The sequence below is a fragment of the Aythya fuligula genome, chromosome 12 (genome assembly GCF_009819795.1).
Source record: "Aythya fuligula isolate bAytFul2 chromosome 12, bAytFul2.pri, whole genome shotgun sequence".
NCBI classification, from domain to species: domain Eukaryota; kingdom Metazoa; phylum Chordata; class Aves; order Anseriformes; family Anatidae; genus Aythya; species Aythya fuligula.
The window spans coordinates 10901892-10927886 of NC_045570.1; the positions used below are offsets into that span (position 1 = coordinate 10901892).

A 25995-nucleotide genomic window follows, 5' to 3' on the forward strand; every position below is an offset into this window, starting at 1 on the left:
GACAAACCAGCTAGATTGCCCAAACACATACACGACCAAGCACAACCCCAGCTCCTAACTGTCCTCCTCCAAAATCGGTCCTCCCATGCCTGATCCACACAGCACCCACAGACAGTGAGGGTCACGGTCTTACACAAAGGACCGACAAACGACTGGCTCAGAGCAGGCTGGATCTATTTGCATGTAGGGGCTCAATGTGCTGGAAAAATATCACAAGCACACTCCATCCAGTTTCATCTTCAGCTGAGTACAGTAACTCACTGAACACTGCAATACACTTGACAGGTTAAGAAACCTTCTGCATTTTATTTGTTTTAATTCCCTGTATATCTCTCTACACTTTATTTTCCCTGCAGGATTGTTTGGGAATGCCTTACAATAACAGGATCAAGAAAGGAACAGTATATACCAGGTGTGTGAGTGACTAACTCTGCCCCACAATGAAAGCACTGCCAAAACTTGGGGGGATTTCAACGTAGTTCTATTTCTGTAGATACAGGTGGGCTGAGAACATCATTGACTAGGTTCCAGTGGAATAAATAAAAATAGGTAAATGATAGACGGGAACGTATCTCCCCCAAGCCTTGGGATTTACAAAGAATTCCCCTGCTCCCCCACTCCATACACAAACCTGCACATTGCAAGATCCAGAAGGCACCTTTTTCATACGTAATGCTAAAAATTTACTCTAGACTTTATAATCCTAAAATACCTCTATGGCACGAAGCCACATTTGCAATACGTGGGTGGAAAAGCTGTCAGCATAGCGGAAAAAATATTCTGCTGAAACTCAAAACTTTGCAGAAACAGCTGAGTCACTCTTTCGCAGTTAAGGTAGTCCAGGCTTGTTACCCTCTGTGCCTCTGGATGGAGCCTGGCACACGCACCCGTCCCCTGGCTGCCAGGACCCCAACCCCACCTCTAAACAAGAACCGTGCTGGAAGCATCGAGCAGGCTTTCCTCACACAGGTGCTTTGTAGCACCCACCTGTGTGAGCTGAATGAACGCTGGGCATCCCGCAGGCTCAAAGCCTTCAGGTATCTGCAGCAGTGCGGCCAGATGTGCGCTGGCCAAGTCATATGCATCAGCTCAGCTCTGGTAAGCAAGACGATACGCAGCTGTACGCACAGCTTATGACCTGATCGCAGCTCTCAAGGCAAATGATGTTTCCCTGACCTCATAGGAATTAATGCTTTTTTTATTAAAAAACATGAACGTAATGAAAAAGCTTGAAAATCTATCTCAAGTGCTCTAAACTAAAAGGGTATAAGATCAAAACACCGAACAAAAACATCTCCACATTTTGTTCTCTCTTTTTTTTTTTTTTTTTAAAAAAAAAACCTCTCCCGATTCAGTCAGTATTATTGTTTTGGCTGGTAAGAGGGAGCTGCCTACGAGCCATTTATTAGCACATAAAATTACTGAAATTGCAAAGGTCTAGAAGTCGTAAGTGCCAACAGATTATAGACTCTAATGCAGTCACATATGAAATCTAGAAAGCTCATTTTAAAGGAACTTTATATAGCCTATACATTTTAATTTCTTCAAAATACAATTTGGCTTGAAAAATCCTGTAATCCTTTGACCTGCACTTTAAGTAGAATGCAAGATTTTAAAGAAAAATTAGATTTACCTATCCAAATCAGAAGAGTGTACATACAGGTAAATAACAGCTTCCTTCACATGCATAACAACGCACCAGATTTTCAGTGTGTAAAAATAATTTTCATACGAACTACAGTAACAATATAAACTCATTAGCTGTGCTGTGCACACACAGCCATGCAAGTGCTGTCACTGGGATTCATGGGTGCTAACAGGGCAAGTTTGCTGCTCTAAAATGGCAATATCAGAAGGTAATTTTGCATTTTAAACCCTAACTAAGGAATTGTCTATAAAAGCTGATGTCCCATGTCTGTGTTACATGCTAATATCTGCTAGCCAGTCTCACTTGCATCTATGTGTTTCCTCCCCCAGTGAGAAGACCAATTTCATGTTGTACATCACAGAAACGTGCCCAGGACATGCACATACTCAAGACATGAACTGTTGTTCCCTTGCCCCATGCTCCCATCGCACTGGAATTCTGGGTGGGACTCCTGTGATGGAAGAAATGCAGCGAAGGATTCCCCTACGTTTCAAACTTTACTGAAACTTTTCTCGTCGTTCTCATATTTCACAAAACCCAGCAGTCCTCCAGCAAGAGCACTTTTGCTTTTCATGGGAAATGACTCTGACTGGGGCAAAAAATATGCTTTTCTAAATAAACACATTATATTGTATAGCATGAAAGCTACAAAAATAATGGTCTCAGCACGCCTACTCCCTGTCTGCCATCACCAAGTGCACACACCACAGGCTTCAGCTGGGTACCTTTTCAAGCACTAGGCCCTCTTACAGCAGTTGAACAGCTGGCTCCCCCTCAGACCTTCCTTCCTTCGAATATTTCCTCCCAGCCCTGAATGATGATGTGACTTTTGTAAAGATGATGTGACTTTTGTCACCAGCAGAAGCAAACTCCAAATGTCCTCAGCTCTGCACCCCAACAGCAGCTGTCTGTCTTCTCTCTTCTCTACCTTCCCCTCCGTATCACATTTTCCTACCAAAATACATACTGTTCCTTTGAGCCCTAAAACACTTTCATTATTTTAGGTCTTCTCCTACAGGGCTACAGAAAGAACAAATTTCATTCACTACAACAAATACAAGAGCACTCTCTCAATGCTGCTCGTGAGCTCTTGCAGGGATAATTCAGGTCACTGACGTAACACTGAGAAATGCACCCAGCTACTGAACAAAAGTACAAACACCAGCAGTGTCAAGAAACATCTGCCACTGTTTATAATTCTAAGGAAATCATCCATATACAAATTAGCTTCAAAAATTTACAGTTGTATTACTGACAGCTAAAGAATCACATTTCCAACACCACTTGGCCATGACATTACAAAATAAGTTACGTGAGATAACTCAAAATGTGAACGTCATTCTTTACCTATTATGTAATGTCCTATGTGTTGTTACAGGTCTCATGAAATACCCACTTGGAATTTGCCTTAGCAAAGGCTGCTTTTAAATTGGTTTTATCAACTCAGAATTCTTGATGGGATATTTGCAAATGTTATTGCTCACAATGTAAACATTAAACAGTATGCCTAGAGCTTTATTTATTTACATTACCTACATGTTCACTTACAATCAAAACTTGATGCTTTCATGTGGTAATCATATATTGACTTTTTAAAATAAATGTTGCCAATACTTTTTATATACATTCTTCACTCAGCAAGCCAAATAATACAGTGCTGTTCTTAAAACTGCAGACCAGAGAATCAAACCTTAGCTTTATTGCACGAACAGCAATCCCTCCTTTACCCCTGCCTTCAGCTACAATGGGAATAAGCCAATTCTGTAACCAATAATAAGATAGGTCAAGAAAATGTTGGTATGAAAACATTGCTAGTCCCATTCTTTTGGAATTTAGCCTGAGTTCCAGTCAACACGGGAGGGCTGCTGACTGGAATGAAGCAAGCAGCACTTGCACACAGACTTCCAGATTTTATACTATTTTACGAGAAGTCTAAATGCTAATTTTCACAATTATGAGTCAACAACAAATACTCGTTTCAGCCTGACTCTGTCAACAGTGTTTTAACTGAACTGGCACGTCAATAAAAATGTGAAAATAATTTTTTTTTAAGTTCATGAATATACATTCCTAGTCCACCAATCCCCGCATGAAACTGAATTGTGTTCCACCAAAGAGAAACCTGAAGTATAAATGACAACATAATGAAAATGACACATATCTGACAGAGATGACTGTACAGTTGCATATGATGAAAGCTAGAATATGTGAGACTCAGTGACCAACAGCAGGTTTGGCAGTCAGCCCTGATCTCCCAGTTACCAGTTGGGGTGTATTTACTGGTATTTGGTTGTGTTATCTCCTCTCCCTGAGGAACACTAGTACAAATCACGTGGTGGATCCAATATGTATTAGTAGCCTGAGTTTTATTTGGTTCTTGAGGCAGATCTACAGCCAGATGCATTAGGCACTGCGGAGGGAATATCTAGAGTGCGAAAACTGAGGTACAGAAGTCCCACCGTATGCAAAACGTTCTGAAACATTTTGAGGTATTTGTTCAGTCAAGACCTTCCCTAACTCCAGTGGGATTTTGCCAAGGGAAATGGTTTGAATGCCTAAAGCAGGGTTAATTCCTAACTGTGGCTCTTTTTTAATGTAAATAATTAGAAATCACAAAAACCCTGCTCATAACAGGAGATGTGCTAACCCCTCTCCTCAGTCACTTGCTCCTGACTCCCAGTGAAGCTGCACCCAGAAAAGCTTCCATTGCTGCCTCCTACCAAGCATCCTCATATTTCAAAGGAGAAACCGATGCGTCCAGTAAAGGAGGGAATAATGTCTTAAACTAGGGCAAGTCTTGAATCTCCTGTTGACTAGGAACGGTTGTTAAAATGTAAGTTGCCCCTGCTGCACAAAAAATACAGTCAGTGCAGGTAACCAGAGCCAGTGCCTGCTGCATGGGCCCAATCCTGTTCTCACTGCAGTCAGTGGCAGGACTCCAACCTGTTTAATGGGAACAGCAACAAGCTTTCTATCTCCTTAATATAAATGAAGATACGCATCTCATCTTTGACATATTTTGGGCTCAAAGCCATTGGCTGACACTTGTTTGGTTCTCTGTACGTACATGACTCATGGGATAATATAATGCCTGATTTCCATTCTGCCAGACCTGTCTTTCTCAGTGGTTAACTATTAATTCTGGAGGCAAGATGCAATACTGCAGTAGAATACGATGTTAAACTACGAAAATTGCACTTAAATATTTAGAGTAAATGAATCGGATTCCCTTTGTGAGGATTCCCTTCCAGTTAAGGAGTTACAGCCACATACTCCTTGGAACATCAGCCCACTGCTCCCGCACAGAGGGAGCGTTTATGGAAGTCCCCAGCACAGTACCCAGCAGGCAGCAGGGTGACCGTGCTGCCTTTACCAGCTCAAGGAGAAGCCTCATAATGGAACTGACATACATATTTCTATATATGTATACCAAAAGCTGATTTTTATTTCAGGCTACCTACACAGAATTGGGTTACTCTGGATATATGAGTGCTGATTTTCCACCAAAACTGTTAACTCTTTGGGATAAGGTCTGACTTTTTCTCTTCAGATCCAGTCTACGTTTGAGACTCTTAGTATTACCTTAAAAAATATTAATAATATAATACAGACTGGAAGGAATTATCTGAACTGACTTTCTGATTCTTCTGAAGTTTCTTGTGGTATACCTATTCCCACTAAGTGTTGTCTTGGCTTTAAAATGCTGGACCTCAGATAAGGTGCAGCAAATCATACTTACACATGGATGTTTCCACGCAAGCTGTGTGTTTGTATGGAATTTCACTTGTATAAATGAGGATTTCATTACAGGGGACCAAAGAGAAGGCCAGAACCACAGATGTCAATGTATAAAACATTATTTTTGGCTTAGCCAAGAGAGGGCAGTGGGCCTGTTCCTCCACCCTTTACTCAATTAGACATTCGTCATTGTTTTCACCACCAAATTGGGTCAAACCCAGCCAGCACATAGCATGGAGAAACACCTGCTTTCTCCTAACAGCAAGGATCTTCCACTGCCCCCTTTTCAGTATGGGAATTGTTGTGGAGTACTCCAGAAACTGTCTCTTAACCTCTAAAAACTTGAAACAGGTGGAGAAGACGATCTCCTTTGGGGTAATTCCCCCACTGCAGTGGAAAAAAAAAAATCACTGAGAAATCTTGATGTTCCTCCCCCACCCTGAGCCACTCCAGACTGCAGGACTTTGTTACGATCATGAGCAACCTCTCAACTCTGTACACAGTGCTAGCAGACAACTACTCCCTTCCTCCCCGCACCCTCCTAGCATGTGATCGCTGCCCACCCCCACGTCTCGCCCCCTCCGTGTCCCCAGCCCCAGGCCTGGGGATGACGAGGGCACGGGGTGGAGGAGGAAGGGCTGCACCGCCGCCGTGGAACTGTGTGTTGGGACGGGCAGGGGCTGGCAGCATTGTAGCAGGACTGCACACAGGAACAGGCTCAGGAGGAAACTTTCAACAAGCCCCCCCCCCCCCCAAGCTGTAAAGATGAACACGTCCAAGTGTGCACCCATCCACAGCACCCAGCCAGTGCCAGAACTGCTCAAGCCCTTGGCCGAGTCAGGATAACTGATCCTGGTGCAGCGGATGTGTGTGCAGGGAGGTGAGCGGGACGACTGCGTACGAGGCCAGCTGCTGCCCACAGCCATGCAGGCTCACCATGCTGCTTACAGCACCCTGCTGCAGGGCAGTCCCTGCTGCCACTGCGTCCGGAGCAGCACAGCCTGGTGCCTGTTGGCACTTAATCCACTGGTCAAGACGATCCCCAGACGTCTCCAGCTATCCCTTCCAACTATTCTGTGATCTTTGGACCAGACAGCTGATAAAAACCCTTTCCATTGCCTATTGCCCCTAATGCACACCCAAATGCTACCGAGAACAGTTTGGTTCATATGCCACTATGAGGGCAAGACATGGGGTCACACACAGCATTCCTCCATTCAAGGAAACAGCTCTGACAAATGTTCTTGCGTTACTCGTCAAGTCACCTTTACGACAGAGACAGACACCGTACCCGAGTTAACGCCAGCCCATACCTGTGTCCCCTTGCCCAGGCTGGCAGGACGCTGTTGCTGGAGCCAACGTGTCCTAGCAGGGTGACCACCTGCCCTCATGGCTGGCACACTGCAGAAGCTGATGGTGTGACCACAGCCCACCATGCTGGTGGAATAATTCATAATGCTCTCCAGGGTGAGGCTCAGCCTTTGCTCTCCAGATTTGCCGACCCCTGCCACTTCCCCCCAGAGGAGGAAATCTGACAGCTCAATCTGCGGTAGCAGGGGCCTGCTCTCCCACTCCCAGCTGGGAGGCAGGATGGCTGTAAAGTCCTCTGTCCTTTCAGAGAGATGGAGCACTGCTTTCTGTGATTCTGCTGTGTGAGGGCAAACATCCCTGTACACACTGCTGTGAGACCTTCCTCATCTGGGCAATGACTTGCGGCCCTGTCAAAAGCTCAGCCTCTTGCTGGAGAGCAAGAGAAAACACAAAATTGCAGTGGGAAGGGGCTGCCAGCACAGACCCAGGCTGCAGAGAGCACCGTGCTGTGAGAGCCTTTCGTCAGGGCTCAGCCCGTGGTTTGGGTTAGGACTGGGGCACGCTGTTCACTCTGGCACTGTGTTTAAGGCAAGCATCTCTAAACACTTTTCTGCTATCAATAATTTACTCTTCCTAATATTCCGTAGCACGCTATGTTTATATAACTATTGAAACACCTGTGTGGTAGATAGGTGATCTTAATTTTGAATCACAACATGGTTGATTCTTCTGCCGCTGAAGACCTGCCTAATCTATAGTTCATTTAAATTAATGGAAAAATCTGCTTTGTCTGAGGCCGTAAGTGATTTGCTGAAACCACACACACACACAGAGTGAGTCACAGTTCAGAACATAACTCAAACGATCAGGACTGTATTCCCATGCTCTAACCACCAGATTACAGTCCCTCCCACATATACCCTGCAATAATCTTTGCTCAGATGATAACAGCGTTTCCCCACTTTACACGTTGGACAGCATTACTTAGGGAGGCGCATCACCCGCGATGGGAGCCCAGCTCTGAAGGGCTGGGGGAAGGAGGAAACACATGTAAAAAACATTGGTTTTGCCCAGTGCAAGTAGAACTCGATTCTCCCCTTGGAAAAGTACGCGCTATCAATCCCTTGGTTTGAACCTAACTGGAAAGTGAAATCCTTGATTCTGGTCCACATTCATGTCCCTCTGATCCATCCTCATGGACTGCCACGGTGTGTTCCGCAGAGCCTTCTCTTCCCCTTCCCTTTCCTCTTTCCTTTTCCTTCTCCCCTTCCCTTTCCCCTTCTCGTTCTCCTTCCCTTCGTGCCCCGGAGTCCCGGCTCCGCGGGGCAGGGACAAGCCCCCGACTCTCGGTGCCCAGCACGGCGAGCATGCCGCCCCTTACCTTCCCGCCCGCCGCCCCTCTCGGCCTCCCCCCCCTCTACACCCGGTGCCTGGCGCGGGCGGCGCGGCCCCGCAGCCCGGCCCGGCCCCGCCGCTGGCAGCCGCCGGGGCGGAGCCCTCGCGCCCTATCGCCGCCGGGCCTCCCGCCACCTCCCCTCACGGCCCAGCCCCGGCCCCGGCCGCGGCGAGGCGGAGCGGAGCGGAGCGGGGCGGGGACCCGCGGCGGTGCCGCCCGCCCGTGCTCGGCGGCCGGGGCTGGCCCCGCGGCCGGCCGGGAGCCCCGGAGCGGTGTCTGTGGGCCCGGGCCGGCTGGGGCGAAACTCCCCGGGGGAGGGGAGGGAAAGGGAGGAGAGCGGCCGGGCCGGGAGCCGGGAGCGCTGCGGGGCCCTGCCCGCCCCGGCCCGAGCGAGGCGGCCGGCTCCGCGGCACCCAGCGGCGGCGTGCGGGGAGCTGCCGTGCGTTCGTGGCTCGGGGCAGGAGAGCCGGCAGCTGGCGGAGCCGGCCGGCACGGCTCAGCCCGCGGGGAAGAAGTGGCACCACACGGAGAGGCGGGCGGTTATGGTCGAATATATGCTGTTTATTTATGAGTGTAACCAGGACTTCGGACAAACTTTATATGCAGCCCTCCCTCCCCCCCAACAATCCCCAACCCCACCGCTGGGTACCCACCCGCGGCGCACACGCCCCCCGCACACGCACGCCCCGGCGCTGCCCTCCCGCTGCCCCGGCCCCGGGCCGACTTGCTGCCCTGCTCCAGCTACGAGCGCTCCGGCGAAGGGGTTTTGTTTGGGCTGGTTTGTTTGTGTGTTGTTTCTTTTCTTTTCTTTTCTTTTTTTTTTTTTTTTTTTTTTTTCCGCTCTCTGCCGGGGATAAGCTCCGGAGTCCAAAGGTGCTGCGGCGGGGAGGCAGCGGCCGGCCCGGGCCCGCGCTGGAGGCAGCGCAGCGCACACTCGCACTCACCCACCCACACAAATAATAAAATAACGTTGCAGCACAAGGGCATAGTCTCTGTCACCAGATAAGAAAGTCATGTGATGGCAAAGATCTAAGTAATGCAATAAAAATAAAGTGTAGCTAGTATACACGGAAAGGCTTTCACATTACATGAGGCACAGCTTGGACAGACAGAGACTTGGAGAAGAGCTGAATGTCCTGGAATAAAGCAAAATACACTGACAGTTCATAGTAAATACCCGCATCGATAGGTATTTATTCACTTGTGCTTCGCCATGTCGTGACATACAGTACAAGACGCTGCCGCTCTTCCTTTTGAGACAGGGAGCTCACCGTGCTCCCTCGCAAGCTGCTGCTCCGGCAGTCCAGGCTGTGTCCATCGGTCCCGGGGTGGCCTGAAGGCACTGGGGCCAGGATGGGGCCCCCCAGCTGTCTCCCGCTGCTCCAAGAGGCATCGGGCCCTGCTGCCTGTGCTCCCTGCTGCCTGCTCCTCCTCAGCGCCAGCCCCTCTGGCCCTCACCCTGCTTCCTTGCACCCTGCCAGGCTGGGGCACAGAAAGCCCCAGAGCTCCTGCAGCCAGCTTTTAAGGCACATCTGGGATGCTATATGTGCTTTATTACTATTATTATTATTGTTATTTACCCTGTGTAGACACGTGGGCTTTTTATTTCTTCCTTCCCCTCGCCTCTCTCCTTATAAAACCCACCATGTTTTCAGCTTATTCATGTGTCATCCCTAAGGCACAAACCTTTTTAATACTACAGCTGCCTGGCTTCTTTTATTGGTCGTTAATTGTTCAAAAAAAAAAAAAAAAGGAAAAAAAAAAAGAACTGAACAAAAACAAAAAAACAACCCCCCAACAATCTGAGATCGCTGCGCTCCAGTATATATAATATATATATATATATGTATATGTATGTGAGCGTGGCAGCTCGGCGGCGCCCCGCAGTCCCGGCGCTAGGCGCAGCTGCCCATGGCCTTCACCAGGGAGCTCTCGGGCAGCTGCCTGAAGATGCCCCGCAGAGTCTCCAACTCCCGGGTGAGCTGCTCCACCCGCTTCCGCAGCCGCTCGTTGTCGGTGGTGAGCTCCAGCACCTTCTGCTGCGTCTCCACGTTGCGCTGCTTGGCCTTGTCCCGGCTCTTGCGCACCGCGATGTTGTTGCGCTCCCGGCGCACCCGGTACTCGTTGCTGTTCTTGTCCACTGTCTTTTTCGATTTGCTCCGGTGGTCCGCGGGCATCATCTTGAGCGCGCCGGCGGCGGGCAGGCCGCCCGGGGGGTGCGGATGGTGTGGGTGGTGCGGGCTGGGCACGGGCGTGGGGGGCGGCGTGGGGTGCCCGGGCTGGAGGTGCATGGTGGTCTGGGCGCAGTGGGCGATCTGGTACTGCAGGTGTGAGGGGTGCTGCTGCGCGGCGTGGTGGGGGTAGAGGGCCGACAGGGCTGCCGACTTGACCTCCTCCTCCTCGCGGGGCTCCTGCTTGATCACCAGCGGCCGCAAGCCCGGCGCGGCGATGCGCTCGTAGAGCGGGTCGAGCTTGCCGTCCATGTAGCTGGCCATGCAGCCGAAGAGCGGCTGCTGGTGGTGCTGCTGCTGGTGCCCCGGCGCCGAGGCGGCGGCGCCGGCCCCATGCATGCTGTGGAAGTCGAAATCCCCGGCCAGGATGGCCTTGGCTTTCTCCTGCTGCTTGCTGTGCTGGAAGAGGTCGGCCAGGAACTCGTCGTTGAAGGCGGCGGGGTCGATGTAGGCGCTGATGTCGATGGAGTTCTCGTTCTCGCAGATGTCGCCGAGCTCCGCGCCGCCCGCAGCAGGTGCCGCCGCCGAGGGAGCCTCTCTGTAGCTGTAGGCGCTGCCGGGCAGGGGAGTCTGGAGCTGGTGGTGCTGGCCGCTGCTCATCGGGGGCCGGGAATCGACCTCGTAGAAGTTGGCTTGCTCCATGAAGCACCTACAGTCTGCCGGGCATGGTGAAGGGCTCCTGCAATCCAGGTTTCGGACGGGGCGGCGGCGGCGGCTCTGCCAAGCCCGCGGCACCCCGCGGTCCCCCGGCGGCGAGCGGCACGGCTCGGCTCGGCACGACTCAGCTCAGCTCGGCGCGGCACGGCACGGCACGGCACGGCACGGCACGGCACGGCACGGCGCGGCTCGGCGCGCCCGGAGCCCGTCCCCCGCCCCAGCCCGGCCGAGCCCCGCTCGCTGCCTGCCTGCCCTGTTGCTAGTGGCTTGCCTGCGTCCTGTGAGCCGTATATATACACCCCCGCAGCAGGGCCGGGGATCGCCCTCTAGTGTCCACCTCCTGCCGGGAACCTTTGACCACCGCGCAGCCGGGTCTTAGCGCCCCGGCCGGGCACAGCCGCCTGCCCGCCCCCGGCAGCCGCCCCGAGCTCGGCGGGCTCCCGGCGCTGGGCTGCGCCCTCGGGGGGGGGGGTGGTCCCGAGCTGCCCGAAGCCTCCCGGGGATGTGCGGGGAGCGGGGCCGTCGCCCCCTGCGTGCCCGGGGCCAGTCGGCGCCCTCCCACCGGCGGCGCCACGGGGAAAGTCTCAAAGTTCAGCACAGCCCGCGAGTGCTCGCAAATATTTGGTCAGACGAGGGTAGACGGGAGGGGAGCCCCGCCGGGTTTGCCGCAGGACCGACGGCGCTTTTCCAGCCGATGGGCTCTTGCCCGGAGAACCCCATCCCGCCGCACCTGCGGAGCGCGGCTGGCCTGGCCCGGCCCGGCCCGGCTCGGCAGAAGCGGGGACCCGCGGAGCCCGGCCCCGAGCGGCGCTAGGACCCGGCCGACCCGGCCGGGGAGCGCTCGGGGCGAGGGGCGGCGGGGGCTGCCCGGCTCGGCTCGGCACGACTCGACCCGGGCCGCTGGGGCCGCTCCGGCGGCTGCCCCTGGCCGCAGGCCGGCACGATGCGGGGTGGGCGCGTGGCTCTGTCCCACTCCCGGTCCCGCAGCGCGAACGGAGCAGCTCTGTGTAGCTGCAGCCTGCCCGCAGCGCGGCACGGCTCCCGGCGCTTACCCGAGATAAACCCGGGGCGCAGCGCGGCGGCAGCAGCCAGGTGGCCCGGGAGCAGGCGATGCTCCGGCGGGCTGCGGCGCCCCGAGGCTCCCGGCCGCCCACCCTCCCTCCAGGGCCGCACGGACCCACCTGCTCCTGGGCGCAGCCTTCCGAGGAGCCCGGTGTGCAGCCTCAGCTCGGCAGGGGTGCGGATGCCCGGGATTTCCTCTCGTCGCCATCCTGTAGCCCGCAGATGAGGCGTATCGGGGCTCCCTCGCCTACCTCCTCGCGTCGGGAAGCCCCCCGGCACTTAGCTCTGGTGGTCCGGGTCACCTGGAAAGAGGCAGAGAGAAAAGACGTGTCAAGGCTGCTAGAGCAGCTGCAGGCAACTGCTAGAGGAAGATCTGCAGAGAAGAGTTCAAACGTAGCGGTGGCTGGAAAAAAAATGCTGTATTTTTTAGTCCTAGGAGTCCTAATAACCCAGAAACTTGTGACAGCAAGTTGCTTGCTCAGAAAGGGTTTGACAGATTCCTCACAACTAACAGTAATTGACAAAATTTTAATCTGGAAACAATATTACAATGTACCAAGAACCCATTTTTTTGTATCACACAGTACACCTGTGACCCTCTGTTTCATGAGCAGAAGGAAGGCAGCAGTCAGCTGGCTTTCTGACCACAGAATGTACCTTTCAGTAACAATAGAAAACAATTAAAATCCTAAATTCATTTTACATATGGTGAGTATCTTCTGAAATTACATTTCAACACATAAGCAGTGGCTAGAAAGGCCACTGTCTGAACAAGCAAAACACCCGTAAGAACTCCGAGGAAAGTCATGATACAGAGGAAAAGCTTCAAGTCGGTGACAGAAACAAGTTTTGGATGCTTCAGCGTGGAGAGTGACACATCCCTAGCTACATCTGGCTGGCTGAATTCTGCGGGTGCTACCCCATTAAACCCCTTCACAGGAAAGGGACAAATCCAGAGCTTGACTTTTTGCCTACTGGGAGGAATGTCGCTGGGAGCAACAGTGGTGACTAGCTCATACTTCCAGCTTTCTGGAGGCCTCAGCGGGCTCTGCAGGAATAGGCCAGGCACATTTAAAATAAAAGGTCAGTGCTGCGTGAAACAGCAGAAGCATGTAACTAAGTTTGCCATTTAATAACAATACCTACGCCTCTGTAGTCTTAAAAAGATCTCATATTTTATAATCATTCTGAATTTCAGGCCTAACCACATATTAAAAGAAATTCAAAGTAAATCAGAAAGTTTAGGATCAGATTCCATTCCTAATTACTGTAATTAACGAACAAGTCCCCACAATTTAAGGACTGGTTTGCTCAGTACTTTTTATGTAGACCCCTTTTATCTAAGTTAAGAACTTTTAAATAATCTCTTTTTACACAAAGACATTAATTCCTGCTCTTTTTTTTTTTTTTTTAATATGGTATAAAATGAAGTTCCCAGATTTAGATAAATAAGACATTTCTTATTCTTTTTATTGTCTCTCCTTTTTTTGAAGGCAAATAAAATGTTCAGAAGCTGGTCATCCTTCAGACAAACACAAATGCAGATTTCCTCACTCCTATCAGCAGTGACCGATACCAAATATTTCAAATGCAATGGCAAAAGAAAATTTTCTGTCGCACTGCTTCAGCTGCGTGTGCCTGTGAGTTAATTTAACTTAAAGGGGAAGGACGTCTGTTGCATGCTATGGATCGCTGAAGCAGCACTGCTGTCAACTCTTGAGGGTGCTATTCTTCCATCTCAAAGCAGATCTCACCAGGGAAGGACTGGAAAATGCTCCAAAACCCTAAACGACACTGGAAGTCATTTATACAAAGTCAGCTGTACTAGCTTCTGCTAGTAAAGATGGAAACCAAAGAAAATCACAATCATGGGGGAAATGTAAATACCCCTGCTGAATTTTGAAGTTAATTTTGTGACAGTTTTTAATTGCACCAGAGAGCTGGACTCTCTTCCTGTTGGCTGAACTCGGCTCCTGTGCTGTTCACAGGCCGTTGGCTCCCACGGGTTGCCTTGCTCCAGGATCTCAGCTGGCTGCAGGGGCAGCACAGCAACGCTCTGCTTTCTGATCCACCAGTCTGGGAGTACAGAACCTGGCATGTAGCAGCCCAGTGATGAACCAAAGTGCCATTACAAGTTTATTTTACTACCTTGTTAAACTAGAGCATCTCACTGCTATTGACAAAGCTCCAGAATGTCCTGTCTGCATGCAAAACTCGGGCATGAGTGCCAGCAGAGCCCAACCCCTCCTCTTTCCTACCTGCAAAAGGGGTGAGGGAAAAGGAGACAGATCTGGCTAGGGACAGGGACTCCACTACAGAGCAGAAAGGGCAGTACGGCTGTCCTGGGAGTGACGAGGGGGAGAGGACGTTAGCCTCAGCTGGGGACAGAGCCATGCCATGGGTGCTCCAGAGAAGTAGGCAGGGAAGGAGCAGAAGTTTTATACATGAATAAGGAGCTGGCAACATACCGTCTTATTTCTTTTGGTGCAATGAAACACAAACTTCTCCCCTCTCCCGTGTTTTCTGCCCCAGGGAGGGAAAACATCATACTGTACATGTAAAAACTGCCACACATGACAATTTTCAAAAGAAAAGGCTACATGTGCCAAAGCCTTGGAGGCTGGTAGATCAGTATGCAGCATGGTATGACAAGTCAACCAGGACCTTCCCTTCAGCTGGGAAAGGCAGCTGGTGACTGATCATCATTTTTGATGTGCAAAGTTTGGTCTAATGACAGATGATTTAATTACTTATCGTTACAGCTTTTTTCCTTTGCAGAAACAGTGTTCACAACTCTAAGGTGAATGAAAGCAAATCCATGCTATATTCCTTTTCCCTTTTCATATAATTCCCTTTGTCTTCAAGGTCTCTGCAACTGTGCCCTCGACCCTTGCTGTCCTTGTGCTCACCTAACTGCTGACTCCTCTGAGAGCTCGGAACCTTTGCAATTACCATGCTACTGACTGGGAACACCTTTCCACTTCCATCAGCTGCCTGAATAATAGCTTGCATCCATTCACACAGGACTCATAACTCAATCTTTCCTAATTGTCACCTGTAATCACATACAACCGGGGTGTGAAACTGTAAGCAGTTTACCCATTCACAAGTTTTACACTGTTAATGAGCCATTAAATAGATAGTTCCTCTTCTGTAGTTAGGATTGTACTTTAGTGACCGTAAGCATGGTGCCCGGAATATTCTGAATACTTTTCATTGCTCAATATTTGGCCTATCCACAAATCATACATTCTCTCTCTAGACTTTTACTTCAGACTAAACAAAGACTTTCCTTCTTTCCTTCCCGAATCACTTTTCAATCCTCTGTCTACCTTACAGACCAATGGTTTCTATCACCACAAATGGCTCACAATCTTTTATTCATTCAGTTAAGTCTCCCTGGGAGGTGAAAAGTGTTGTTACTCCTCCTCTAGAGCTTACTCCTACTCTGCTGAATCGCAGGCTTATCCATCTAAGTGGGAACTGACACAGACCTTAGTTAACAGACAAATTATGCAGCAGAACAGTAATAGGGCAGTTAGCACCATACTCCAAACCCAGATCCAACTCCCCTTTTAGGGGCAGAATGTTCTCAAAAGCCTCTCTGGAGATTTTAACTCTTAGTAGATGGCTAGCTATTTCTCACGGTGTCATCCAAGATATAATCCAAGAAAGGAGATTCAGTTTCTTGGTAAATCTAGAAAACTGGACCATGGCTTCTTATGTCTGTTTGAACATGTGTGACACCAACGTTAGGCATTTAATTTAGATGGCATCCAAGTGTCTACATGAGGAAAGAAGGGAACATGCAGGGAACTGAGGCTCGCAAATCTGAATGTCCCAAACCATACCTAAAAAAAAAAATGGATTCTGAAATAACACAGAGAGAGTCTTGATAGTCTTGTCATGCATAAAGCCAGCTGGACGGTACACCTGGGTTAGCATCACTATTTAACAAAATCTTACTAGTTACAGAAAGAGCCCCTCTCACTTGTACAAATACTTCACTCTGATACCCAAAGTGTGTTGTGATTACCAGCTGCTCTTAAAATACTCACTTGCAACTCTGAAGTGTAAAGCTGAACACATATATTGGTAACTGTTGCACACTTACAAGAACCCTGCAATGTAACAGAATCACAGGAAGAAAATACTCATTTGTCTATTACACCTGTGTTCTGACCACACCAATCCTTTGAAAACATTCAGTCATCCTGTAACATGATTCACACCTGTTATTTTAATGCAAAAGGTGGTTTATTAGGGTAAGCATAGCCTTGGCAATGTGTACAGACACCATGTAAAGTCAGCCACAAATCATCTAGTTTTCAGAAGGTACATTTGAAAAGATGGACAAATACATTCTGTGAAGGCCACCTAGGTAATAACAAACCTTGCCACTAACCTAGGTGCCACTTTTTCCTGACCTCAAAGGACTTTCAAAAAGACAATGGTACAGCATGGCTCAGGCTTTACCACTTTTTCTAAGTAGTTCTTGTCTGAGCTGTGGACATTATTCTAAGGGTATCTGCAAAAACTAAAATTTCAGAATTATGTAAATACCAAAATAGTTTAGGCACTTTCCATAAGTATAGCAAGAGACTCTTTGCTATACAAAAAATTTACAATCAGAAGAACAAGATATAAAAAGTGAGAGCGATGGAACAGGAAAAGAAGAGGAAGATCAGCTTATAAAAATAAGGTCACGCTGTTTCTTAATTAGGTATTTCAGTATGTGAAACATTCTGTCACAAAACTGAGTCCCTGAGATAGACTAATTTGTCCGTGTTGTCTCTAAATCAACTTTACTCCTCTATAGGTGAGACTGACAAGGCTATAAATTAGAGTGAAAATGTGGCAAAAAGTTACATTCTGTAATATGATAGGAAAGCCTCCCGCTGTCCTTCCACAGGTGAACACATTGCTGATTCTGTGGCAGACTTCAGCTGTATGAGAAGGGAATGAGGCTTCCCAGAGAACTCAAGGATCCAATGGGCTTTTTATGTTTCTCTTTTGCTTAAGTTACTGCGTGACTCACAAGTCAGACAATGGTATAGCCTCACTACCCAGCTCATAGCTTTTGATTCTCAGCCTGGAAACATTCGATGCTCTAAGTATCTATGGAATTAAGGACTAAGACATGGAAATATAAGAACTATTCACCTTTGGTACAACCCTTCTAGTATGAATATCATGAAGCAACTGACTTCAGTGGCAGAAACGTTTGGGGCTACATTTGACTAGCGTTGTGAAACTTTAGGTTTAAAAAAATATTGACTCTATACTAACAGAAAACAGTCTCACTGCTCAGTGTAGATGCTGAGCAGTATCTGAAAGTTTGACCTCTCTGTTGAGCCAAACTCAGCTTTCTCTAATTATACCACTGCCAGCCCAGGGATTACTGGCATGAGTAATCTAAGCAGGAGTTGGCTTACTAAATAAAAAATGTCAAAGGCACCGAGAGGGAAGGGAGTCACAAGGAAGCTTTGCAAAGTTCTTAGAGTTGCCCAGTGACATCACAAATGAATCCTAACCATGATCAAAGAAGCAGCCAGCACATGGGAAACGCAGACACATGGAGGAAGGAAACAAGTCAGAGGCAATCTCAGCTTGAAAATCATTGGTTTTGTTATCAGTTCCAAGCTAATAACAGAGATACTTCTGGCGTCAGATTTTAGGCTCTCCTAAGAATAACATCTGCACAAAGACTTAAGAAGCAGCTTACACTTACAAGCTGAAATACAGCACTGAAGTCCCCGTCTGCAGCATGTTGACCCTGTTACAGTGTGGTTTCACGTGAAGACTGCCCATGTAGCACAGTGATGGGCAGCAGAGGCTCTCTCATGTAACCAGGGGCAGGTGATGTGAGACATGGCCCTTCATTCCCTGCAGAGATTCAAAGCTTGCTTGAAAACACCCAGTGAAAGGACCTGGCACTCCTACTTGCTGAGATAACATCTATTCTGCCTTCTAAGCCTTCGTAGAAAGACAGATTACACACAGTAACATTCAGCATAGCAGTCTTGTTAATAAAAATGAGGCATTATTCACCCATGCACGACTTCTGTGAGACCTTTTTACAATTTTTCTGTTCAAATGGGAATGTCATGCTTTGCGTAAAACAAGTCTTTATCTTATGTGCAAGAAAGGGGAATCACAAACCAGTTCAGTCTAATGATCAGTAGACTTTTCCTGAGTGGATCACAGTCCCATAAAAACCTAGAAACTAAAGTCAGGAGGTAGCAAGGACATTTTAAAGTTTTAGATGAAAACTGGACTGTCTACCTCAAAATATGATGTTTGGAACAAATCATTCCTTATGCTTAGTTTCTAAGGGTGACTGACAGTAGAGCTACTGAGTGCTTTTAATAAATATTATCAGAATTCATATGAATAAAAACAGAGGGCTTCTTCTGATGGACACCATCATATTTTTCATTCATTTCACAGAAGCATAAAAATGTTTTTTTTTGTTTGCAAAAATATTTCAGAAAGTAAAAATCCAATGACAGTGCTAGTCTATTTGCAAGAAGTTTTCATATCTAAATGCTCATAAAGCCATGCTGAAAAGTCACTGTCCCTCAACTTGGAGTATCAACAATGTCATGTACAACTGGTCCATACAGTTAATAGTGGAACTAAGTCTTACCAAAGCTAATCACTCAGCAAAAACTCAGGGCTGAGGCTGAGAGGTTTCTAGTCCCAAAACAAAAAGCCCTTGCAAACTACTTGTGTTTAAGTAAAAAAAGGATCCAGCTCTCCAATCAGGTCCTCATAATACAAAAAAAAATTCCAACATTCTATTAACAGGGAAAGTGAGCAGTGCAAATTGCTGATATCTATGACATAAATGTGGTAAACATGACATACAGTAAAATTTAACACAGAAAAGTCAAAATTCATTTTAGAAAAATAAGTCTTATTTTTTAAAAACTGGCAAACACTTCAGATCTTTAATAATAGGAATTGCACGGTTCTAAAAAGAATTATGAGATGTTCTAGTGTTCAGTGCTACAGTACTGGATTTTATTTTAATAAAATACATGATTTTAAAAAGAAGACGATGATTTAAAAACCTGCACACCACAGAACTCATATCATGAGAAGGCTGAGTCATTTAAAATGCAATGTAGGATTGGATCCATACTTGTTATCTGCTATTTTACACTCAGCAGCCAAAAAAGAAGGACAGAAAAGTCTAACTTAGCACAGAAATATGTATTTCTCTATTAGAGAAACAACTCCTGACAGTTACCGTAGCCAACACAGCTAGTATTTGGGTTGGATAAGACAGTACAGTTGGTAGTGGGTCAGTATTTTCCATGAAATTGGAAGGGCTGTCCCACAATACCATGAATGTTCTGGGACCTTTAGAAAGGTTTAGTAGATGCAAATATTTATATAGCTAAGTGCAGGGCTTATGAATTATTTACATTTAACTTAAGCCATCAAGAGATCATTTGCATCTTTAGTAGTGCCTCTAGATCCCTCACCACAAGGGAATGACTTTTCTCCTTTATTAATTAACTGAAAGAAACTTTGGTTGCCCAGCTCAGCATGCCATTGACAAAAGTTAAAGGCCTCTTTCCTTCTTTTTTATGGAAGTGGAAAGCACCATGGGTCTCCTTGCACATAGCTGTGCAAGCTCAGCTGCTGAGTCCACTGGTTACACAAAAAAATATGCCCTTATGGAAAACAAATATATGTCTCTTATAAGAAAAGGCTAACTGTGCAAACTGTAGGTAATCCCTGAGGTAGAGCTCCTATCTCCTGACACATCAACTGAAAACTCAATATTCAGGACATCACACTTTGCCCCAGTACCCCTTGGCCTATTTGTAGGTCAGAGCTATTCAGTCAACTTCCCTTGCAGAACTGGAAAACTTGTGAGTCCTTGGGTCTACATATTTTGGTTAAGGCTAAAAAATACATCTGGTGGTGGATTAGCAGAATACGTGCCATGTATCAAATTTTAAGCTGACTGAAAATCTTTCTAGAAATCAATTTAAAAGCACTCAAATACTAAGTAAAAGCATGCATGCTCTTCAGCTTCCCATAGCTCAGCTACCAGTGCTGCTATAGCATGAAGTGTCAGAGCTATCTGTGAACTCCCATTAAGCTTACAGCCACAGCTAGTGTCCCTTCACCTGATGAAATCCAAAGACATATGGATGGCTTTGGGAATATGCTGCAGTGTTCTCTGTTGATGCTACAGAGTATGGTTTAATAAGTGTCCCCACTTTAGGATGGTGTTTATGTAACTGAAATGTTTTGTTATAAACTTTTTGTGCTCAAGGCATTGGCATTTGTACCCAAGGCTTTCCAGTTATTTCTGGCATCAGCATAGCACAACATCCCACATTAGCTTGTTAGAAGTAAGGCAGTCGCTTAGAGCTGGAGTTCTCTGGGACTGGCTGCCCATGCGCATATTGTCGCCAGGAGTACACATACACCTGTGTGCACTCATCCTGCCTTTTTTTTTTTTTTTTTACAGGAAGGAAAATACCAGAAGACACTTTGCAAGCCTCAATTTTGTCCCATCTGCAGGGTCCCTTAATGTCAAAGGGCTTTAGAAAGGAGGAAAAACATGATGTGAGGTAAAAGTACACATAAACAATGCACCTCCAGTAATTTCATTTCCTGGTAAGCAAAGTCCTTTTCTCCAACTGCCAAACCACATTTCCACTGGAACTGTAGGTGACTTCAAAGCAATACCTGTACTCCCTGAAGGAGGGCCTCAAAAGCCTGCACAAATGATTTTAACTGTTACCACACTCACTGCGGATCTTTGAAGGTTTCTAGGATTGTGTACACCTTGGTAAAATCTGCTTTGCAATGTGTATGTTCAGCAAATATTGGGTATGTGGAGAAAGTCTTCAGGGACGCTTTAGGAGAGTAAGTCTCAGTTTCTGCTAAGTGACTATTGGCATTTATATTGACTGCAAGTGCATGTGCACCACTGAGAATCTGCACCACACGGTTCATAGCATTTTGAAGTGTTCTGTGCCTGCATCAACTTTTCTTTACATGTTACTCTTTTTTGTTTCCGTATTTTCAAAGACAGGCTCTTCCCCTATGACTCACCAACATAAACTTTATTGTAATATTACTGATCCTGAATTCTTTCCTCAGGCAAAATTCCTGATAATCTTCTGACCAAAAAAAAAATAATAAAAAATAAATGTGCAGGAGAACCCTGGCACAACAAATCAGATCAAGGACAGTTTCCTATACGGAGATTTGCTGATTATTTTTTTTAAGACTGGTGAGCTACAGAAACATGACCTCAGTGGGCAGACTAGAGAGGAAGGGACACGGGGACATAAAGCTTTTACTGCCTATCAGAGGGAAATTCTGATCTACTTACTGTCAAGAGGAGAGAAAATCAGATGAGCCCTTCTCCAGTGATACTCTTGTCCTGGGACATGTTACCAAAGTGTTGTTTTTGCTTTTTTTTTTTTTTCTCCCACAAATTTGGCTGCAGCATTTATATTCAATAGAAACCTAATGCTAGATTGTATCTGGTAAATTTGCTGTGACAGAGATATTCAGGTGCCTGCATGTGTAAATGTAATTGCTTTGTTCCTCTGGGAGTCTATAATATGTTAAGAGAGTATGCAGAGCCAAAGAGCAGAGAGCTGTGCCACACTGTTTCTATTACTTTTGCTTCCATTTCAGGATGCAGGGAAAGAAAAGGCCTTTCTGCCAGTTAACTCACCAAACTGGGATGATCAGCCTTCTGGAAGAATGATGGCACCGAGTACTTCCCTTTACTTTCTCTTGGGGAGGAGACACTGTACCTGCATGACAAAAATACCACCATCACTAATTATCTAGCACAAAATTATCCTAGATATTATTAGCAGCATCTCAACAACAGACATTCTGTAATTGCCAGTACACTTTCTCAAATGTCCCTCCTGCATATTTTGTATCATCCAGGCATAAATAACTAACTTTCTGTTCATTTGTATGAACAGAAGTGACACAGGGTAAACAAGCAGGTGGACCATACTCCCTCCACCCCCCGCCCTCCGAGGTGACAAGCTCTTGTCTTCTTTTTTCACATAGTTGTTCATTGTGCTTTTTATGGTATTTCAGAGACCATATATAGGTTGCAGGGAATAATGAAGACATTGATAAAAAAGAAGTTTGGCTCCTTGTTCTCCCAATACCATGGGACTGAAGATGAAACAGTTATGCCTTTCCAACTTCAGTGCTTTTCTGGAAGGGTACTCTAAGGTTCTGTCGTGAAGAACCATTTCAAAGTCAGGGTAAAATTCATCCCTCAAACTATTTACTCTTCTTGATATCATATGAATAAGGTGAAGTTCTTCATTAGAGTATACCCCGTGACAAATAATGCCCTAGTAATTATGGGTGGGGATTTTCATGCGGTGACTGATGATGCCTTGGAAAAGAGCCATGGCACTGTGCATTCAGAAGCTAAGCTATCTAAATCCTTGCAGACCTCATTTATGCTTTTGGGAATACAGGACAGGTGTGGCAGTTACTAAACCTGGATACTTGAGAATTCACCTCTTATTCCCAGGTGTGGGCCATTAATTCTCGCTCAGACTTGTTCAGTTCTAACAAGTCTCTTTTGAACAAGATTTTATATATACACAGATGATACACAACATTTTCCTTTCAATCCATTTATCTACTTTGTTTTTACTTATATTTAACTATACAGTTTCACCCTGCCTAACATTTTACATGCACATGAAAATAAAAAACAATATTGATCAGTGGCAGTCTAAAAACCACTGTTGCATTCTATAGATATCAGAAAAAAAAATGCAGCTTGCATTAAGCTTAGCACAATTGTTAATGAAGTTCAGCTAAAACGCAAGTCAGGCCCCAGTGATATTCACAACAATGGGTACACAAATTTTAACTGCAGCACTAGGTTTCAGAGCAAAGCCAGAGAATGTTCAAACACAGGTTAGCAAAGCTGTACAATCCTTGTTAGAATGTGCACTCTTTTTTTTTTTTTTTTTTTTTTTTTTTTTTTTGTTAGATCCTCTCCCAGAGACCTGAACTGTTTGGGATAGTCATAAAATCAAAGAATATACTGAGTTGGAAGGGTCACACAAGGACCATCAAGTCCAACTCCTGGCTCCACAAAGGCTACCTAAAAATCAAACCATAGTCTGAGAGTGTTGTCCAAACACCTCTTCAATTCCGGCAGGGTCAGTGCTGTGACCACTGTCCTGGGGAGCCTGTGCCAGTGCCCAACCACCCACCTGGTGAAGAAACTTTTCCTAACATCTAACCTGACCCTCCCCTGTCACAGCTCTATGCTGCTCCCTCTGGTCCTATCACTAACTTGACACACTTAGAGCTTCGCCACAGAGCAGGCATTCTTCAGGGACATACTTGCTTTTTCCAAACTCAAATACCTACAAGAAAGCTTCCAATTCCATATTCAGATATTTGAATGCAAGGTCACAAATAGTAAGTCCAGCAGCTTCACTGACTTGTAAGGGACTTGCAGCTACTGAACACTAATCAATATCTAGTCACTGATATAGTTAGAATAGTTTGGTCATCTTCTTAGAAGTCCTCTGGAATACTCTAAAGACAGGGGATGATATGGATATATGCTAAAATAAAAAATAAAATAAAATAAAATATAAAATAAAATGTAGGTGGAGAGAAAAGCATGGCATGTAGCACTTATGATAGCAACAGTTTGGGTTTCTAGTAAAAAAGATCATTAATGCATTAGTTTTCTCTAATGCACTGTATGATTTCTGTGTTAGTCTGACTCATTTTGCTATCACACAATAGCCTACTGAAGTTGTGGGAGAAGTAACAGCTGTTGGCTTTTTTTTTTTTTTTATGTCCTCCTCCACTGGCGAAACACTTCTTTTACTCTGCACATGTAATTGAGTTGATCTCTTTTCAGAAACCAGTGTAAGTAATTCTAGATATTTGTGTGGCTTTGATATTTTGATAATAAGGAAAGTAGTACTGGAAGATGCTGAACTAGAAACTGGAAATACTTTCTTGCAAAAATTATTAGCTGCATAGAGAGAAAGAACAAAAGCATTGGATTTTTCCTGTAAATGAACTCCAGGCAGCGTTACAATAAAATGGATGTTTGCTATTTGAATAGAATGGCTCCTTTCTTTACTTAGTATTTGCTAGAACAAAAGCACTGTAACTTTCCAAGGCTGTAGTGAGTCAGTGCTAGAATTAGAAGTGCAGTCCTGAAATAGCGATCACCAGTAAGCAATGTTTCCTCTCCTTTCTCTTCACCTATTCAAAAAGGCTACCTCTGACAAATCAACTATTAATAGACAAATTTCTACCATTTAAATTATCGAATCAGATTGAAAGACATTTCTAACAGTAGGATTTTCATCTTGGTGCAGGTCAGTCCTGAATGCAAAATATAAGTCTTGTAACACCACAACACAATGGTTATTAAGTGAAGAGAGTTTTGCAATAATAAGATTAGGGAAAAACTCTACTACAGACTTTGTATTGCTAGGATATTTCTAAACAAATGCTTGATGATCGTAAGGAATGTGATCATATCCCACAGTGTTTTTCTGTCTAGTTTCAAGCAAATCTAGTTCAACAGAACAGGGGTAGCAGTTACTAAGAAAAACTTTTATAACAAGACTGACAATAGGAAGGTTAGTAACTTTTTTTCTTCATGTCAAAACAGACAAGAAGAGACTGCTACTGTTGCTTTCTAACCATTTGTTTACTATTCTATCATGACTTTGCACTCTTTGAATGATTAAAACTGGATCACTAACAGGCTGCTGGGGGTGGATTACAGATCTGTCTCTTCAGCTTCTGGATAATCTCTATAAATAGGACAGAAAGTGTTGGTATCATTCAGTGCATTTGCCCACAAACACACTAACACACTTTATATCACAACCTGAAATAGTACCTAAGGAGGGTATTTATTTCTACTTGTAAAATACATATATATATATGTATGTGTATATATATATATATTTAATTTTCTCTCTTCTAAATCACAAGAAAGTAAATGACTAAATTCTCAGCTAGAAGAATTCAAAAGACATGATATTACACCAAAGGGAAAAACTATACAGTTAAATCATGTGTGAAAGGTAAATGTTTAACTGAAATGTTCAAGTCTGAATTAAAAAGTCCAGTAAAGGCTATCCATGAGGGAAATGCAGGCAAATAATTGAATGCTTGCAGAAGAAGAAGAAGAAAAAAAAAAAAAGTATAGGTTGTAGTCCAGTCTGTTTGTATATTGTTGTTGTTTTTTTTATTATTATTATTTATTTTAGGACAAAGAAATAATTGCCCATGAACAGAGATGTAACAACCATAAACATTATAAAAAGACAATAAAAATGATTCAGAGACATAACAGTTCTCACACTGAGTTCTACTGCAGAAAACTGCTTAAATGTAAGCACTAAGTAAACAAGCAATAAACAAGGATATTTCCCTCAAAGTTCCTCTCCCCTCTAAAACTTTTGCCTCTGACTCCCATAGATAGCTTCTCTGTTTCCTCAATAGTTTTTCTGCCTTGAATTGTGATTTGCTAGATACTATTTGAAGATGCGGATTTTTTTTTTTTTTTTAATTTTTATTTTTCAGGAACTGGGGTCTTTAAAGAACCATAAAACTGGACTATGCATGTGAAAATAAGTTACTATTACAATATTATCTATAGTCTTATAGGCAGACTGCTGCTACAGCAATACATCCAGAATCAGACCGAGGACTCCATCCCAGCAGGGACAGTCCAGCTGATGACACAGCTCGTGTAACTTGTATGTGGCAGTAAGCAGATAAGGTGTGTATTTCAATGCCATGCCTCAAGAGCAGTAGTCCATATATTCTGTGATTACTTTTTAAATTGCTTCCACCATAATCCATTTTTACTGTGGGAAAGAAAAATATTATCTTGCAAACACTTAAGTACACTGTGTGATGATTTTCCT

At 45.6% G+C, this 25995-nt stretch overlaps 1 protein-coding gene across 1 annotated transcript; it reads right to left on the reverse strand.

The window, feature by feature from the left end:
• Positions 1-9891: 9891 nt before the first annotated feature.
• Positions 9892-11019, reverse strand: CEBPA (CCAAT enhancer binding protein alpha). Its single transcript, XM_032195855.1, has one exon. It carries the CDS (start codon positions 10964-10966, stop codon positions 9989-9991), a length of 978 nt encoding a protein of 325 aa, XP_032051746.1. The 5' UTR covers positions 10967-11019; the 3' UTR covers positions 9892-9988.
• Between the last annotated feature and the right edge of the window lie 14976 nt (positions 11020-25995).